This window comes from Electrona antarctica (assembly GCF_951216825.1).
Source record: "Electrona antarctica genome assembly, chromosome: 11".
Lineage (NCBI taxonomy): Eukaryota > Metazoa > Chordata > Actinopteri > Myctophiformes > Myctophidae > Electrona > Electrona antarctica.
Genome location: NC_136792.1, coordinates 30,182,106 through 30,196,548, shown reverse-complemented (window position 1 = coordinate 30,196,548; position 14,443 = coordinate 30,182,106). Strand labels below are relative to the sequence as shown.

General features: G+C 43.2%; 1 protein-coding gene across 2 annotated transcripts in view; it reads right to left on the bottom strand.

Moving 5' to 3' along the window:
• Positions 1-2,806: 2,806 nt before the first annotated feature.
• Positions 2,807-14,443, bottom strand: part of acsl3a (acyl-CoA synthetase long chain family member 3a) — a 45,915-nt gene continuing 34,278 nt past the window's right edge. For both annotated transcript variants that reach the window (XM_079514614.1, XM_079514615.1), the window contains exons 9-15: positions 13,405-13,544; positions 12,442-12,614; positions 9,890-9,964; positions 8,666-8,857; positions 6,432-6,546; positions 5,670-5,827; positions 2,807-4,954 (exon numbers count right to left, since the gene is read on the bottom strand). In XM_079514614.1, the coding sequence (XP_079370740.1) occupies positions 4,797-4,954; positions 5,670-5,827; positions 6,432-6,546; positions 8,666-8,857; positions 9,890-9,964; positions 12,442-12,614; positions 13,405-13,544 (1,011 nt within the window). In that variant the 3' untranslated portion in view covers positions 2,807-4,796. The remainder of the gene's footprint in view (positions 4,955-5,669; positions 5,828-6,431; positions 6,547-8,665; positions 8,858-9,889; positions 9,965-12,441; positions 12,615-13,404; positions 13,545-14,443) is intronic.

Below are 14,443 nucleotides of genomic sequence, written 5' to 3'. Positions count from 1 at the left end.
AATGTGTTTTGCCTAAATCGGCCTCATGGTGGCGCTATAACAGGACGTTGAGGAATATTTGGGGCAGAGGTTCGTCGTTGGCATCCAGGGAGTGTGTGTGCAAAGTTTGGCATGGATCGGGCCAACTGTACCGGAGATTAGCTGGTAACGGACGGACGGACGGAAGGACGGACACACACGGACGGAGTGCAAAACATACTCTCTCCCCATGCCTTCGGCCTGGTGGAGACAACAAACAGTTACAACAACAGCAACAATACTTACACAATTATTTTCTCATGGCAAAAAAGTGCAGGACAATAATTAACTCTCAGACTGATCTGAGCATCTCTGAAAAACAAAGAATATTGTAATCTCTGCTATTCGTATGCTTTTCAACACATAATAGTAGCCTATATATTTGTCATTATGAGCCATCAGAATTCACCACAGCAGCATGCAGCTCAGGGTTTGTATATGAGATTTTATGAAAACCTTTTCTATCTGGTTTCTTGTTTTGGGAGGGATGACTTCATGTTTAAGCAAAATAATGTTAATTGAGTTGCAGTGCATTTTTTTAGGGTGGTCCCAACCCATCTCCCAAGTGATTGAATCCATTCAACAGGCTTACGCCACTCCTCCCATTTACACCAGGCATCACCAGGTCATCATGACTGTGAATCTGAGTCTAAACAATCCTAATTATTGGTGAATGTTGAATTGGATTAGACGGCAGCCAGGCGGTCATCACTGCTTATTGAATGTTACTCAAGGCGGAGTTCATTCGGTTCACTCAACAGTTTGTTGGGAAGATTAACATCTTTCTCAGTGATGCTCTATACTAGTGAAGTTCTCAAACTTTTTAATTTCATGGACGCCACAGTTATAGACCTGTAAGGGTCCATTTGGAATCCTCTCAGGGAACCCTGAGGGTCCACTCACAGTTAACAGTTGTTGTATTGAGTTGTGCTTGAAATGTTTCTGCAAATTCTAAAAGTATAACTGTTAATAAATACTTCAAAGTATAACTGTTAATAAATACTTCAATCAATCCCCGGACCCCACTTTGGCCCCCTTTCCACCAAAAGAACATTGGTTCTAGAACTGGTTATGTTCTTTATTTTTTATGATGGTTTATATCACATCTGCATCTTATAACCTGACTGACACGCCCACTTTGGTTCCCACTTCAAGGCAAGAAAAAGGTTTTTTTGGTTCCAGTTCCGAACCAACTTTTAGGGATCTGAAGAACCAGTGAATTTGGGTCAAAATTAGGTGGAGAAAAAAGAACGGAACCGGTTCAGCTCTGGTGGAAAAGGGGACAATTTGAGAACCACTGTTCTACTAATGAAAACCTGTATCTCCCGTCCGTCCGTCCGTCAGTCACCCCATGCCTCCATATGGTCACGCCTCGTGACATGCACACCTCCATATATGGTCACGCCTTATGACATCACCGTGACATCAGACCTCCATATATGGTCATGTCTCGTGACATCACGCCTGCCTCAATTTATTTAGGTGTGGCATACACCTTGTGACATGCCACACCACCATATATGGCTATCTCCATGAAGATCACGACACTGACCTCATCTAACCCGACATCAATTAATTAATACAATTTAAAGTTATACATAGACTCCATTACTCAAAAACTAAATTACATAGGATATTCCCAACTACCTCCCCACTATGTGATCGATGTGGAATGGCAGAAGGTACCCTGACCCACCTCTTCTGGACATACCCAAAACTGTATACATTTTGGTGTGATATATTTAAATGGTTAAATGGTATCTTATTTTGAAAAAACTTAATACAAATATTAAACCGACCTCATCTAACCCTGGATAACCATACATGGAGAAGACTGGATCATCACATAGATCTGCATATATGGATCCGACCAGAAACTCTACATCTGACCTCAAACCTCAAACCCTTAGATCTCCATATATGGATCTGACCTGACCTGTTCTGACATGATTCCATATGTTGATCCTTTCCCAGCACCCGTCCTTCCTGTTCTGACATTCCATGTATTGATCTGACCTCATCAAACCCTGTACACTCAAGACACGCTCTATATATGGCCAGTACGGAATTAATTCCATAGAGAGGCGGATGCGTGCCTTTAGGGCGAAGTCGCTTCTCGCCCTCAGGGCATCTTACTGGTATTATATTTTAAACACTGGCATACCTATTTTGGGCATGTCATTTTTCTGTGCTTTTTCAATGCCTAACATTTTCTAGTCAGTAAAACAATTTAACCAAAAAGTATGGTAGAGTATCAGTATACACACTTACACAGTACAATATAATGAACACAACTGGTTGGAGGTTGTCTCTCTGCTTTTACATATGGGGCTCCATTTTCGTCACCGCTAAACCCCTTATCCCTAAACTTCTTTGCCTTTTTTACTATCTTGAAAAACATTTTTTAATAGTTCAACTAGCCAATCTACATTGACACGTTGTGAGCTTGTCGACTGGCCATTTTAACTATTCAAAAATGTTTTGCAAAATAGTAAAAAAAAAAAAGGCAAATAAGTTTAGAGATAAGGGGTTTAGCGGTGACGAAAATGGAGCCCATGGTCCGGTAGGACCATTACTGGTTGACAGAAGGTATTGCATGAAACTCAAATGGAAATTACTGACATTCCCGAATGTGCTCGCTGTAATGTCAGCGCCTGAATGGGGGACTCGGCTACGGATACCATGACAGTAACGTACTTTGCGAGGTTACTCGTGTACTTTAAGTGGTTATATGGGAACAAATGACCACAATGGACAGTTTCATTCAAACGACACAGGAAAGCCCACGTAGACCAAACACAATCTTTATTCGTTGATTTCATTTGATCCAAGGCAAATTACAAATAAATATTGTTGGATGCACTTGTGTATCAAGGCCGATCTCCTCACATAAAGAGGGAAAGGAGCTCCAGAACTGGGCTATGACAACAAAGCTTAAATAGATTCAAAATAGAGACTATACATTTAGCTTTCTCCAGCGATCACTGCTCCACATTACATTTAAGTATTTACAGTCAAGGAAAAGAATCACGACAAAACGAAATCAGGAATTGGACAGGCGTGTTATGTTTGTGTAACAGTATAACAGTATAACACACACTGTCAAGAAAACGTTATCATTAATCTTTGTGCAGTAATATTTGGAACATCTCAGAAGTGGTTAGAGTCTAGAGACCGAAGCCACTCAGAAACAGGAGAAAAGGCAACAGGTGTCACATTGTGGGAATGCTGATGCTGAGATTCTGAGTGCTGTTGAGCACATGTACTCCATCACACATGTGCAGATGTGCTCGGCTACTCAGCCAGGAGGGCGGTCCGAGCCAATGTTCTAGAAATGTGCAGATATTTCACTCCCACCCCAAGTGCGTTAAGCGAGTTTCTTTTTTGGTGCCTTTCTTTCTATCTGTAATCAAACACCCTATTTGGACAAGGTGTAGTATTTTTATATTGCACATTGTTCATAACAAAGCTTGGCGATGATTACATTAGACATTAGAGTGGTATGAGCAACGGGACAGGAAAATGTGCTTTTCTTTTAGTGCACAATCATGGTCTGTAGGAGTAAAGGCATGTATTATCACTGTGGTGAAATACAATGGACCACTTTTGTTCTTTTTTTTGGTACACATTTAGACTGGGTGCAATTTTAAACCAATGACCTTTACCTTTACTAGACTTGTTATAGTACATGTTCACTAACGACATTTCTAATTTGCCCTGTAATGACTGCCTGCTATAAATGTGCTGAGGGACGCACTGTCCCAGCAGGCTGTGTGGCAGTGGGAGGGAAACAAAATAAACCACTCAACAGGACTGAAAACAAGTGAACTGTGAAAAGAAACATGAGGGCTAATGGCTTCCTGACCTGCGGGAAACACAACGAGTCGCTAGGCACAACTAGGCTCGGAAATGAGAAATAAATGAAAAGTAATCTTAGGGAGAGGACAGGAATTTGAAACCGTAAAATATAGAAGAACAATTAAGCAAATCATCCAGTAACAGATTTATGGAAATCATCGACATAACTTGCTTAGAGTCTTTTGTTGATTTAGCATCTGAATCCGAGCTGAAAAAACAATCCCACAGCCATGTTTACTCCACCCTGAGTTTCTCCTTGGAGTTCAACAGACAACCGCCCACCAAAACCTGCTGTTTCATAACTCATATATGTGACAACGACACAAGTCCTCCCCGGAAAGGACGGGGAAAAGGGAGGCAGCAATGTACATGGAGGGCTCTCATAAACGCTTTGTCTCAACACAAAGCTCTTCGCACTGCTCCTCAAGGCAAAGTGATGTGTTGATTAGAATTTCAAGTAAAAGCGGTTTTTGAGGTGAGAGTAATACTTGATTTATGCTTTGTCACACACCGGTGTCGCACACCAGAAATACTGTAATAATTTGCAAGCTCACAACAAGTCACATTGCATCATGACATGATGCGTTGTGGGCTTGTAGATCTGTTATTTTCGGTATGCAACACTGGCGTGGAACTAAATCAGGCTTAAGGTTAGTAAATCATACACAGTAGAGGGAAACATTGTAACATGGCCTCTATTTTCTGGCATCTGTATCTCATTTGCCCTTTCCATCTTATGGTCTCTGGAGAACAAAGAGTTACCAAAGATTCAAGTAATTGTGGCTTTTGTCTAGTTTTTGTTTGGGGGTTGGTAGGGTGGCTTCCTGGAATATGGTACAAAAGTCACGGAGAAGACATGGGGACAAGCAAGTGATGGTCTGTGTTTGGACGTTGAATCATGCCGCTGAGGTCTTCATTAGCTACTTGCCACCGTACATTCTCTCGATGTCGTCCTGGTAGTGCGTTTTCAGCTGCACGCGCCTGAGTTTGAAGGCGTCGGTCACTAGGCCAGTCTCGGGGGTCCACGGCTCTGGACTGAGACGGATCTTGCGTGGGAACTCAAACCGCTCCAAGTGGGCTGCAAGTGGGAGAAGGGAAACTATATTAAGGGCTATATCTTGCGCCACCCCTTAACCCTTATCCCTAAACTAATTTGCCATTTTTTACTATTTTAAAAAACCTTTTAAAATAGTTCAAATAGCTCACAATGTCTCGATGTAGATCGGCTAGTTGAACTATTTTAAAATGTTTTTCAAAATAGTAAAAAATGGCAAATACGTTTAGGGATAAGGGTGGCGCAAGACTAAAACTAAGGACATTTTCTCTATGATGTTTGTTTTAGTTACTTTTATGAACACTATACAGTTTCAGTTGGTTATGTTAGTCGCACAGATTTAATCCAAATCTCACGTAAATCGGTACACATGATCTCTGTAGTCATGTGATCAAGACGAGCCTGTTGGATTTCTCAGATTCTACACTGATTAGCTAAGATTGCCTTCCAAAGTTTTCAGGAGTAGCCCGTTTTGTACAAAATGCTGCACATGTCCTGCTCATCCAGAATTCTATCCTCAGAGATGCTATGAGTGATCTGGCTCTGCATTTCCTCAACAAAATGAAGACAATTGTTGCAAGAAACAAACAAACAAAAAAACATGTTTATATTTTTGCCAAACATCACACACACTCCTATCCTCCTGGTGGAGACCTGTGCCCAGAAGGGCACTTTTTCTAGGGCCATTTTTACTTCAGTTAGCTAATGCTATCATTAGTTTGTTAGCCCCTCTCCTCACCTGCCACGGCAGCCTCGGTGATGACCTTGAGCGCCAGCTCCTCCATGGCGACGTTGCTGCACAGCTCCTCCCACGAGCCCTGGATACCATGCTGCTTCGCCAGCACCAGCAGCTGCTTCTGATTGGGCACCACGAAGCTAATCACGTACGTCTCGTCACTGCCAAACAAAAAGCAAAGGAAGACAGCAAGAAATGTCACAATTAACAACTTGGTAACAATGATACACACATAAGCATTACATGTGTGCATACTTTATTTTATTCAGTCAGTCTGAAACCACACATCTACCAGGCAGGAAATCCTGCCATGCACAGAGATTACAGGTAGTTCAATTAAATGAAATAATTCAAAGTAGCAATCCGTATCTTTTATGTATTACCCGGTATCTGACCGATATATTGCTTTTTGACTTTGTAAATAATATACATTTCTCAATAGAATAGCAGTTAGAACAACTACAACCACTGCAGTTCTGTCAGCTATAGTGTTACTTATTCAAAATCACATTTAATTCACTAAAAAAGGTTATAGCTTGGAAGCGTTTTAGACACACACGCACCACATGTGCGGAGATCCACAGACTGTACTATGTACTATAGTACTATGCAAACACATGCACGCAGGTGTGTGTGTGTGTGTGTGTGTGTGTGTGTGTGTGTGTGTGTGTGTGTGTGTGTGTGTGTGTGTATGTGTATGTGTATGTGTGTGTGTGTGTGTGTGTGTGTGTGTGTGTGTGTGTGTGTGTGTGTGTGTGTGTGTACCTGTTGGCGTAGGCACAGATGTTGTCTATCAGAGAACAGTTCTTGAGCATGGCCTCCACCTTCCCCAGGGAGACATACTCTCCTGCCTGGAGCTTCACCAGGTCCTTTCTACGGTCTGCACACAAACATTTCATCCAAAGTTCAACTAATCGATTTCATCGATTATACAAAAAATATTTAAAATTTGAATAAAATCCTTGATCAAAAATCGATGAATAACCTGTGTGGCACTGCCCTTGATGTGACCAGTGAGATTAAATATGTGGGACATATCACCACCTTTCTGATGCCATCTATAGACAGTGTCCGAAGCTGTATGTCCAAGCGAACATGCGGTGTCGCAAATGTATCATGTGCTCACCTTTTGTACACATCTGTGTACTGCCAACCTGTGGTGTCACTACATACAATGCAGAATCAGACGACTCACAGAGGCTTGTAATGACAGCATGAGGCTGCTGCTGAGCGCTCCAAGACGCCCCAGTACAAGCCATAATGTGTGTTAGTGTTGGGGTACCCACCTGCTCTGCTGTGCTACATAATGTATATGTATAGATTCATGTATAGGACATATCTGAGTCAGTAAATGACATCATGGTGGTTATAACCAACCCTACAGTACGTAGTTCTGTCAGGTTCTCCTCTAGAGTAGACTGTGGAATTAACCATATTGGTCACACAGTCTGTATGTTAGATGTACAGTATATTGTTTATATGTATTTATTGTGATATGGATTTCCCCTGGGTCTGAAATAAAGATAGAATTCTTAAACCATATTTTGGGCATGCCATTATAGGCAAAAGGTTTCAACAAAGTTCATTGCAGATCTACAATCAGATCTACACAGTATGTGCGTGTGTGTGTGTGTGTGTGTGTGTGTGTGTGTGTGTGTGTGTGTGTGTGTGTGTGTGTTCAAAAGGAAGACGCGGCTGCAAAATGCGGCTGCAGTAAGACAGCTGGTTTGCCTTGGGGTGCACAATCTACGAAGAAAGGCAATGAAAATAAACATCCATTATGCATGGCAAACCGCGTGTGCGCATGTTTATGCATGTGTGTGTCTATCTTCAAAGGGGGAGAGACGCTGAGCGGATGGTCCATTCTGACCTGGTCTGACCAGTCTGATAAGAGAGAGAAACAGTTAAGGTTTCTGGCTGACTGTAAACACGACTCGGGAGGAGATTCTGGGAAGTGAGGTAAATTTAAGTCATCAGCACGCGGTTCCCTGGGACTGACGGACGACAATGGAAGAGATCCAGGAACACAGGGAATTTTGAGTGTGCTGATAATCCAGGGAAAACCCAGGAATTTGCCTTATGTTTATTAACCAGTTAAGCATTGCTAAAACTTAGCAGGTGATTAAAGTAAAGCTAAGTCAAATTAAATGAAGTTCCATCTTCAGTGGGAAAGGTACTTCTCTAACAGTTGGGTACAGATGAGTATCAGCCTATATCCATCCATCCATCTAGAGCTTTTCATGGGTCAAAAATGACGGACCCAAACCCTAATGGACCATGAAATTGGTTCTGAGATCTGAGTGGACCAACATTATTTTTTTTAAATACAGATCCAGATCTGATTTGTTCAGAGATATTACAGACCCCATCCTATTATTTTATGGACCCATATACCTAAAATGCCTTTCTTTTTTATATATATTTTTGGGGCTTTTTCAGCTTTTATTGATAGACACAATAGTCAGACAGGAAATGGGGAGAGAGAGATGGGGATTGAGGAATGACACCCCAATGGTGGTTGGGATCGGGAGTCGGGTTCCCAGACGGCTACACCAGCTGTCCGGGCCCTACAATGCCGTTCTAACAGGTTAGATGTTAGTTGTACTTCTTAATGAAACTCACTGTAGCAGCTACGTACTGTAGCAGCCTACAATAAGAGACAATATGACATTCAATTACATGTTTTCACCTCAATGAATAAGGAATCGGTGATCGCACACGCCACATACACACTTTGATTCCATTTGAATGCGCTCTGAGTCTGTTTGCTCTCCACTCTCACTGAACTGACATGGCTGCGCTGTTGCTCTGCAGTAATCTGATTCCAAATAGCACTTCATGCTTTCTCTACCGATCAGCGCTGAGCACGGGTTTTCTCGAGTCCACTCAGGTAAACGTATTGATGATAAACAGACGCGAGGTCTGGGGGACCTGTGAAGAGCACTCCATCCATCCATCCATCCATCCATCCATCCATCCATCCATGTCTCCATACTCACCAATAACCTTTAGACATCCATCTTTGTGGAACTCTCCTATGTCTCCGGTGCAGAACCACCGCTGGCCGCTCTCGTCTACAATGAAGTCCTCCTGGTTCTTCAGATCCTTCTTATAGTAACCCATGGTTACGTTGGGCCCACCAACCAGAATCTCCCCTCTCGGGCAGGGCTTGTCTGTGCTACGGTAACCACCTGGAATATATTACAGTGGAATCAATACAAAACGAATGGCCATGGTTGTGTGCTACAATAGACTGAGGATAGAGCACTGCTATGTGGACTTCAACACAATAAGACCCATGAACTGTAAGATAAGACACAAAGATATGAGATGAATAGATGAAATGATGTTGCAGTCCGCAGGAAGTAACACAGTGGACTTTAATTGCGGGTCCGGGGGACCCCCAGGGGTCCTTGAGGGGGTTCCAGAGGGCCCCCAGCAAAATGAGGAACAGTTAAACCACTTTGACCATATTTTATTTTGAGATATGCAAGATTGCAACAGGACGTGTTGCGAGTTTGTACTGTTAGGTCAGCTATGTTTGAAAAAAAGAAGAAAAAAAAGAAAGAAAAAGAAAAATATTTGGAACAAGTTTGACATTTTTTCAACTAATACTCTCTTCTCTCTCTCTTTTGTGCCAGGGTCCCTGGCACAAACAGTGTAGGAGAGTGGAGTGATGTCCTTACAAGGATATGAGCAGACTGTGGTTGCTGCTCATAGGAGATGTGGTGACCTTTCTCACCAACCAGGTCATGTGGACAGAACCACCTGAGGAGCCACATTATTGATAATATTGATTAGGGGGGGGGGCACGGTGGCACAGTCGGCAGTGCTGTCGCCTCACAGCTAGAAGGTCCTGGGTTCGATTCCCGCTGGGGACACTGTGGGCGTTGGCAGAGGAAGCATAGCGCCCAGGTTTACATTAGATAATTGACACTGGGTGAAAAAAAGAGTCTTTGGTATAATCGCCTGGGGATTGAAACCCGACCTCCCAGTTTCAAGGCAGACACTATAACACAAGGCCACTGAGCTGATGAAATGTATTATTGCAGATGTAACTCACTGTGTACAAATGGACGCTTTTGGTTCCATTTGTACACACTGTGGGGGTCCGTGGCCTAATGCATACCAAACTGGGGGTCTGCTGTAGGGTGAGTGGGTGAGCTGTGCACGTGTATGATGTATTACTGTGTGTACAGTGATGAACTGTGTTTGTCACCTACCCTCCAACCAGTCTTTCAACTTGATCTCACTGCAAACCAGGGGCCCGCCAACTCTTCCTGTGCTGTAATCCCACACTGGAATAACACACGCACGCACGCACGCACGCACACGCACACACACACACACACACACACACACACACACACACACACACACACACACACACACACACACACACACACACACACACACACACACACACACACACACACACACACACACACACACATTATCACAAGCTGTGCCGATTAGTGAGAAGCTATATTATATACTATATAATATGTGCACACAACATCCATCACCATGGCAACCAGGCCATATGTCCAGACCCCCCCTCCCCCTCGTGTCTCTTGCCATGGTAACCCCATCCCCAAAGGGATGTCCACAGCCCAGTGTTTTTCCAGCTTCAGACTGCTTGGGAAAAAGAGCTCCCAAAATTTCCATCATTTCACAAATCAGCTGAGTGCGTCACGGGGTGCGTCTAAACACAATGAGTGGAGGGTGTCACATCATCACAGAGTAATGTCCCGGCATCCTATTATTGCAACCATTCATGCTTTCACCTTCTTGTTGTCTTGCAATATGAAAGGGAGTGGAAACAAAACAATGTGCTGTCTATTATTGCTGTGGTCACATTCTTAAATGAGTGGTAGGTATTATCACAGTTTTATTTATTTTGCACAAGTGCAAGTTCAACATAGCCTGGATATCGTTGACTTGACTTGACCTTGACTTTTTGTGTTTTTTCATGAATTAATGTCCTGATCTGATCTGATCTTAATGTCTTGATCATACTACAAGAGTATCAACACAAGAGTATCAAAAGTAGCAGATCCACAACTTTTGAATTTGAATCCTGATTTGAATTTGAATCCTGAAAAGGAACCGTTTCAGACATACTGTATATGTGGTTTCCACCCAACAGAGACCATATATTTGAATGCATGTTTTGAGCAACACAGGCTCTTCCTCAGGCTTCTTTATTACTGTCCCATCATTACATTATTAGAGCATGAGTAGATGTGACTGTAATTATTTGTGTATTCCATTAAGTGAATGTGTTGCTTAGATGTATTCTCACACCTATATTCTTATGACAATGCTACAGCTTTCCACTACAGCCTGGCGAGGTTAACCTCCCAAACCCTGCTTCCTACTTACCAGGGCCTCTCCTCTTCTCTGGTCAATTCTGCACTGTCAATGGTTAAATGAGAATTAAATCTGACCCTGTAAAGGTTTAAAAGTGTTGAGGATGCTGATGTGTGAGTGTGCATGGCAAATAACCCTGGATGTCATTCTGACAAAGAAATGTTCATTGTCTCCAGTCAGTCACGCATCAGACATACAGTAAATGTGGGCCATACAGTGCCTGGAAAGTCTCACTGCAGTCCGTATGCTCATGTTGTTTGTTGTGGTTTCTTCAGTATCATGAATATGATTAGCCATTAGTCAGTATTTGTTTTTCCGTAGCCCCCACCATCTTTCCATTGACCCCACCATCGATCAATCCGGGCTCTCCTCATGCTTTTATCTCTTTCTCCAATTTCCTGCAACTCCTTTCTTCCTATGTCAAGCGACTCCCCCCTTGGCCATATAACAGCAACCGCTTCTGTCTCGCCCCCCCTATCTTATTATAGCTGCTAGTATTGTTATTGGGTTCATAGTTGTTATGTTGTTGTTGCTGATTGCTGTCCTCCACTGTTGTCTCCCGCCCCTCTCCCTATCGCTGTATCTCCTTCTCACTCTGCCCCATTTTGAAGATGACTGCCCACCCATAACTGAGACCATCATACTGCAATACACTGTACTGCCAATATACTGCAATATACAGTAACTATATGCAACACAGTGCTGTATCAAATGTACTGCAATATACCATACTATACTGTAATATACTGACTACTGTACTGTTATGTAACAATTTTACATAACAGTACTACCAATATACTGCAATATACCTTCCTACCAAATATACTCTACTACCAATATACAGCATAGCTCATCCATCCAACACTTGGCACCAAACAAGTTATGAACCCAATCCATTTTCTAGCAGGACTTTTATAATAATAATAATGAATTGCATTTTTATAGCGCTTTTCCAAGTGCTCAAATCACTTTACAATGGTTCATTCATTCATACATTGGGCGGTGAAGCAGCGAACAGTCGACGCCAGCATCCTCACTTCCCACATTCACACACCAATTGTGGCAAGCTTACACCGACCGACTCACCGAACGACTCATTTTAAGACTCCTAAATCTTGCTTCCATGATGTATAATAAAGTAGGGTCTGGGGACTCACAGGGGTCCTTGGCTCACAAGCTCACAAGCTCACTTGTATATCTACTATTCTTGAATATTCATTTAAAAATCTTGAAAATAGAAAATCAGAAAGGTTTACAAATCGTATCTGCTGGGGACCCCTGGCACAAAATATTTTCAGATGGGGTTCCGCGGCCAAATTTATATCAATTTGCCCTTTTCTTGCCCTTGGCAAGAAAAGGTTTGAGAACTAACTGGTATAATGAATGTGCTGTTGGCTCTTACGTTCGCTGATGGTGCCAGCTCCACAGGTCTCTGTCAGCCCGTAGCCCTGCCCCACGGGGCAGCAGAGACACACGTTCATGAAGCGCTGCGTGACGGCAGAGAGGGGCGCTCCGCCTGCCAGCAGCACCCGCAAACGACCACCAAGCAGGGAGCGCACCTTCTTGAACACCAGCCTATGGGAACAGGGAGCCAAGGGGGGTTAGGTACAGTAGACTGACATTTTACTTGATGATTAATTATCACTCAAATAAGCGATTAGCGATTTAATTGTATTTCTGTTGCTGAACATTAGAACATTAGGAATAGAAATTACATTTCATTTTGGCTTTTAGGCAGTAGTAGGTGAAAACATATGAACTTTGCTTTTACATAGAAATGATTATGACGATTATGCAAAAGAAATATTGTGATTATCTCAAATAATTGGAATTAGCCGGTTAATAATTGTGACAGGCCTAGGTAGAGGAAAAGAGGTGTAATTAATTCAAGAGAGAGGAGAAGAGGTAGGATGGATGGATGGATGGATGGATGGATGGATGGGTGGGTGGATGGATGGATGGATGGATGGATGGATGGATGGATGGATGGATGGATGGGTGGATGGATGGATGGGTGGGTGGATGGATGGATGGGTGGGTGGATGGATGGATGGGTGGGTGGATGGATGGATGGATGGATGGATGGATGGATGGGTGGGTGGGTGGGTGGATGGATGGATGGATGGGTGGGTGGAAGATTGGTAATGATTTAGGGAGGACAGTGGGAGGTAGGATGGGGCGAAGAAAATGGCAAGACAGCGATAGAGGGATGGAGAGACGATGAGTAGGACTGTCAGGACAATATTACGATGGAATAGGTGTGTGTGTGTGTGCGCGTGCGTGCGTGTGTGCGTGCGTGCGTGCGTGCACGCATATGTGTGTGTGTGTGTGTGTGTGTGTGTGTGTGTGTGTGTGTGTGTCATACTTGTCACATAGAGGCGTGCTGTGTCCCCTGACCAGCTGCTCCAATTTATAATTGTAGGCAAGGATGAACAGGGTTCTCTGAACACAATTCATCTCCTCCACCTTGGTCATCACATTCTTATAGATACGATCCATGATCTCCTAAAGACAGAGAGAAACAAGAGTGCTAGAGTTAGACCATGAAGGCAGAGTGAGAGTGGAAGAAAGAGAGAGAAAGATTAAATAAGAGAAAAACAGTTAATCTATAGATGAGTGTCCCCCATGTATCTGGAGAACCATCCGACCAATGTGATAAAGGAGTGATGGCACGATGTGTCGAATCAGCGGCCGTCATAAGAGCTATAAATCACAAATCTCTGTATCTGTCTGTCTGTGTCCATTTCATGCCCATATTATGGAAGTTACTGAAGTCATCAATATGACATCATACTGTAGTACTGATGTCATACGGGATGACCTTTTACGCAGAGCCTGGGAGTCAATGGTCACTGAGGGGGCGCTTGTTTTACAGGCGACCGGATTAAGGTTGGTGAGGGGTCCATTTAAACGACCAGATTAAGGTTGTTGAGGTTGTCATACATAGACTGGCCATCAAGTAACAGAGTCTACAACAGGTTGCCTGACAACAGGTGCAACGGATATAGATAACCGATGAGCATGTGTTCCCAACGGGCGCCCCTCAAAAATCACACGTGTGAAGTGTGATCATCATACATCATCATAGATCACAATTGGCGTCCTCACTTTTCTGTCCTCACTTTTTATCCTCATTTCTGTGGTACACACAGACACAGAAAGCTGCTGGCTACAGGCCACTATAGGAGTACCATGCTCAGCCAATCAAATCATCGCTATGCTTAGCCAATGAAATCATCGCTATGGGGTACACACAAACACACAAAGCTGGGCATAGGAGCCCCTCAAAAAGAATGGAAGAGAGAGACAGTGACGAAACTGATTGCAAAAGAAAGAACAAAGAACAAAGCGAATGGGATAAAGAGTGAGGCAGAGAGAATGAGCACAGTGAGGACTCTGAGGAG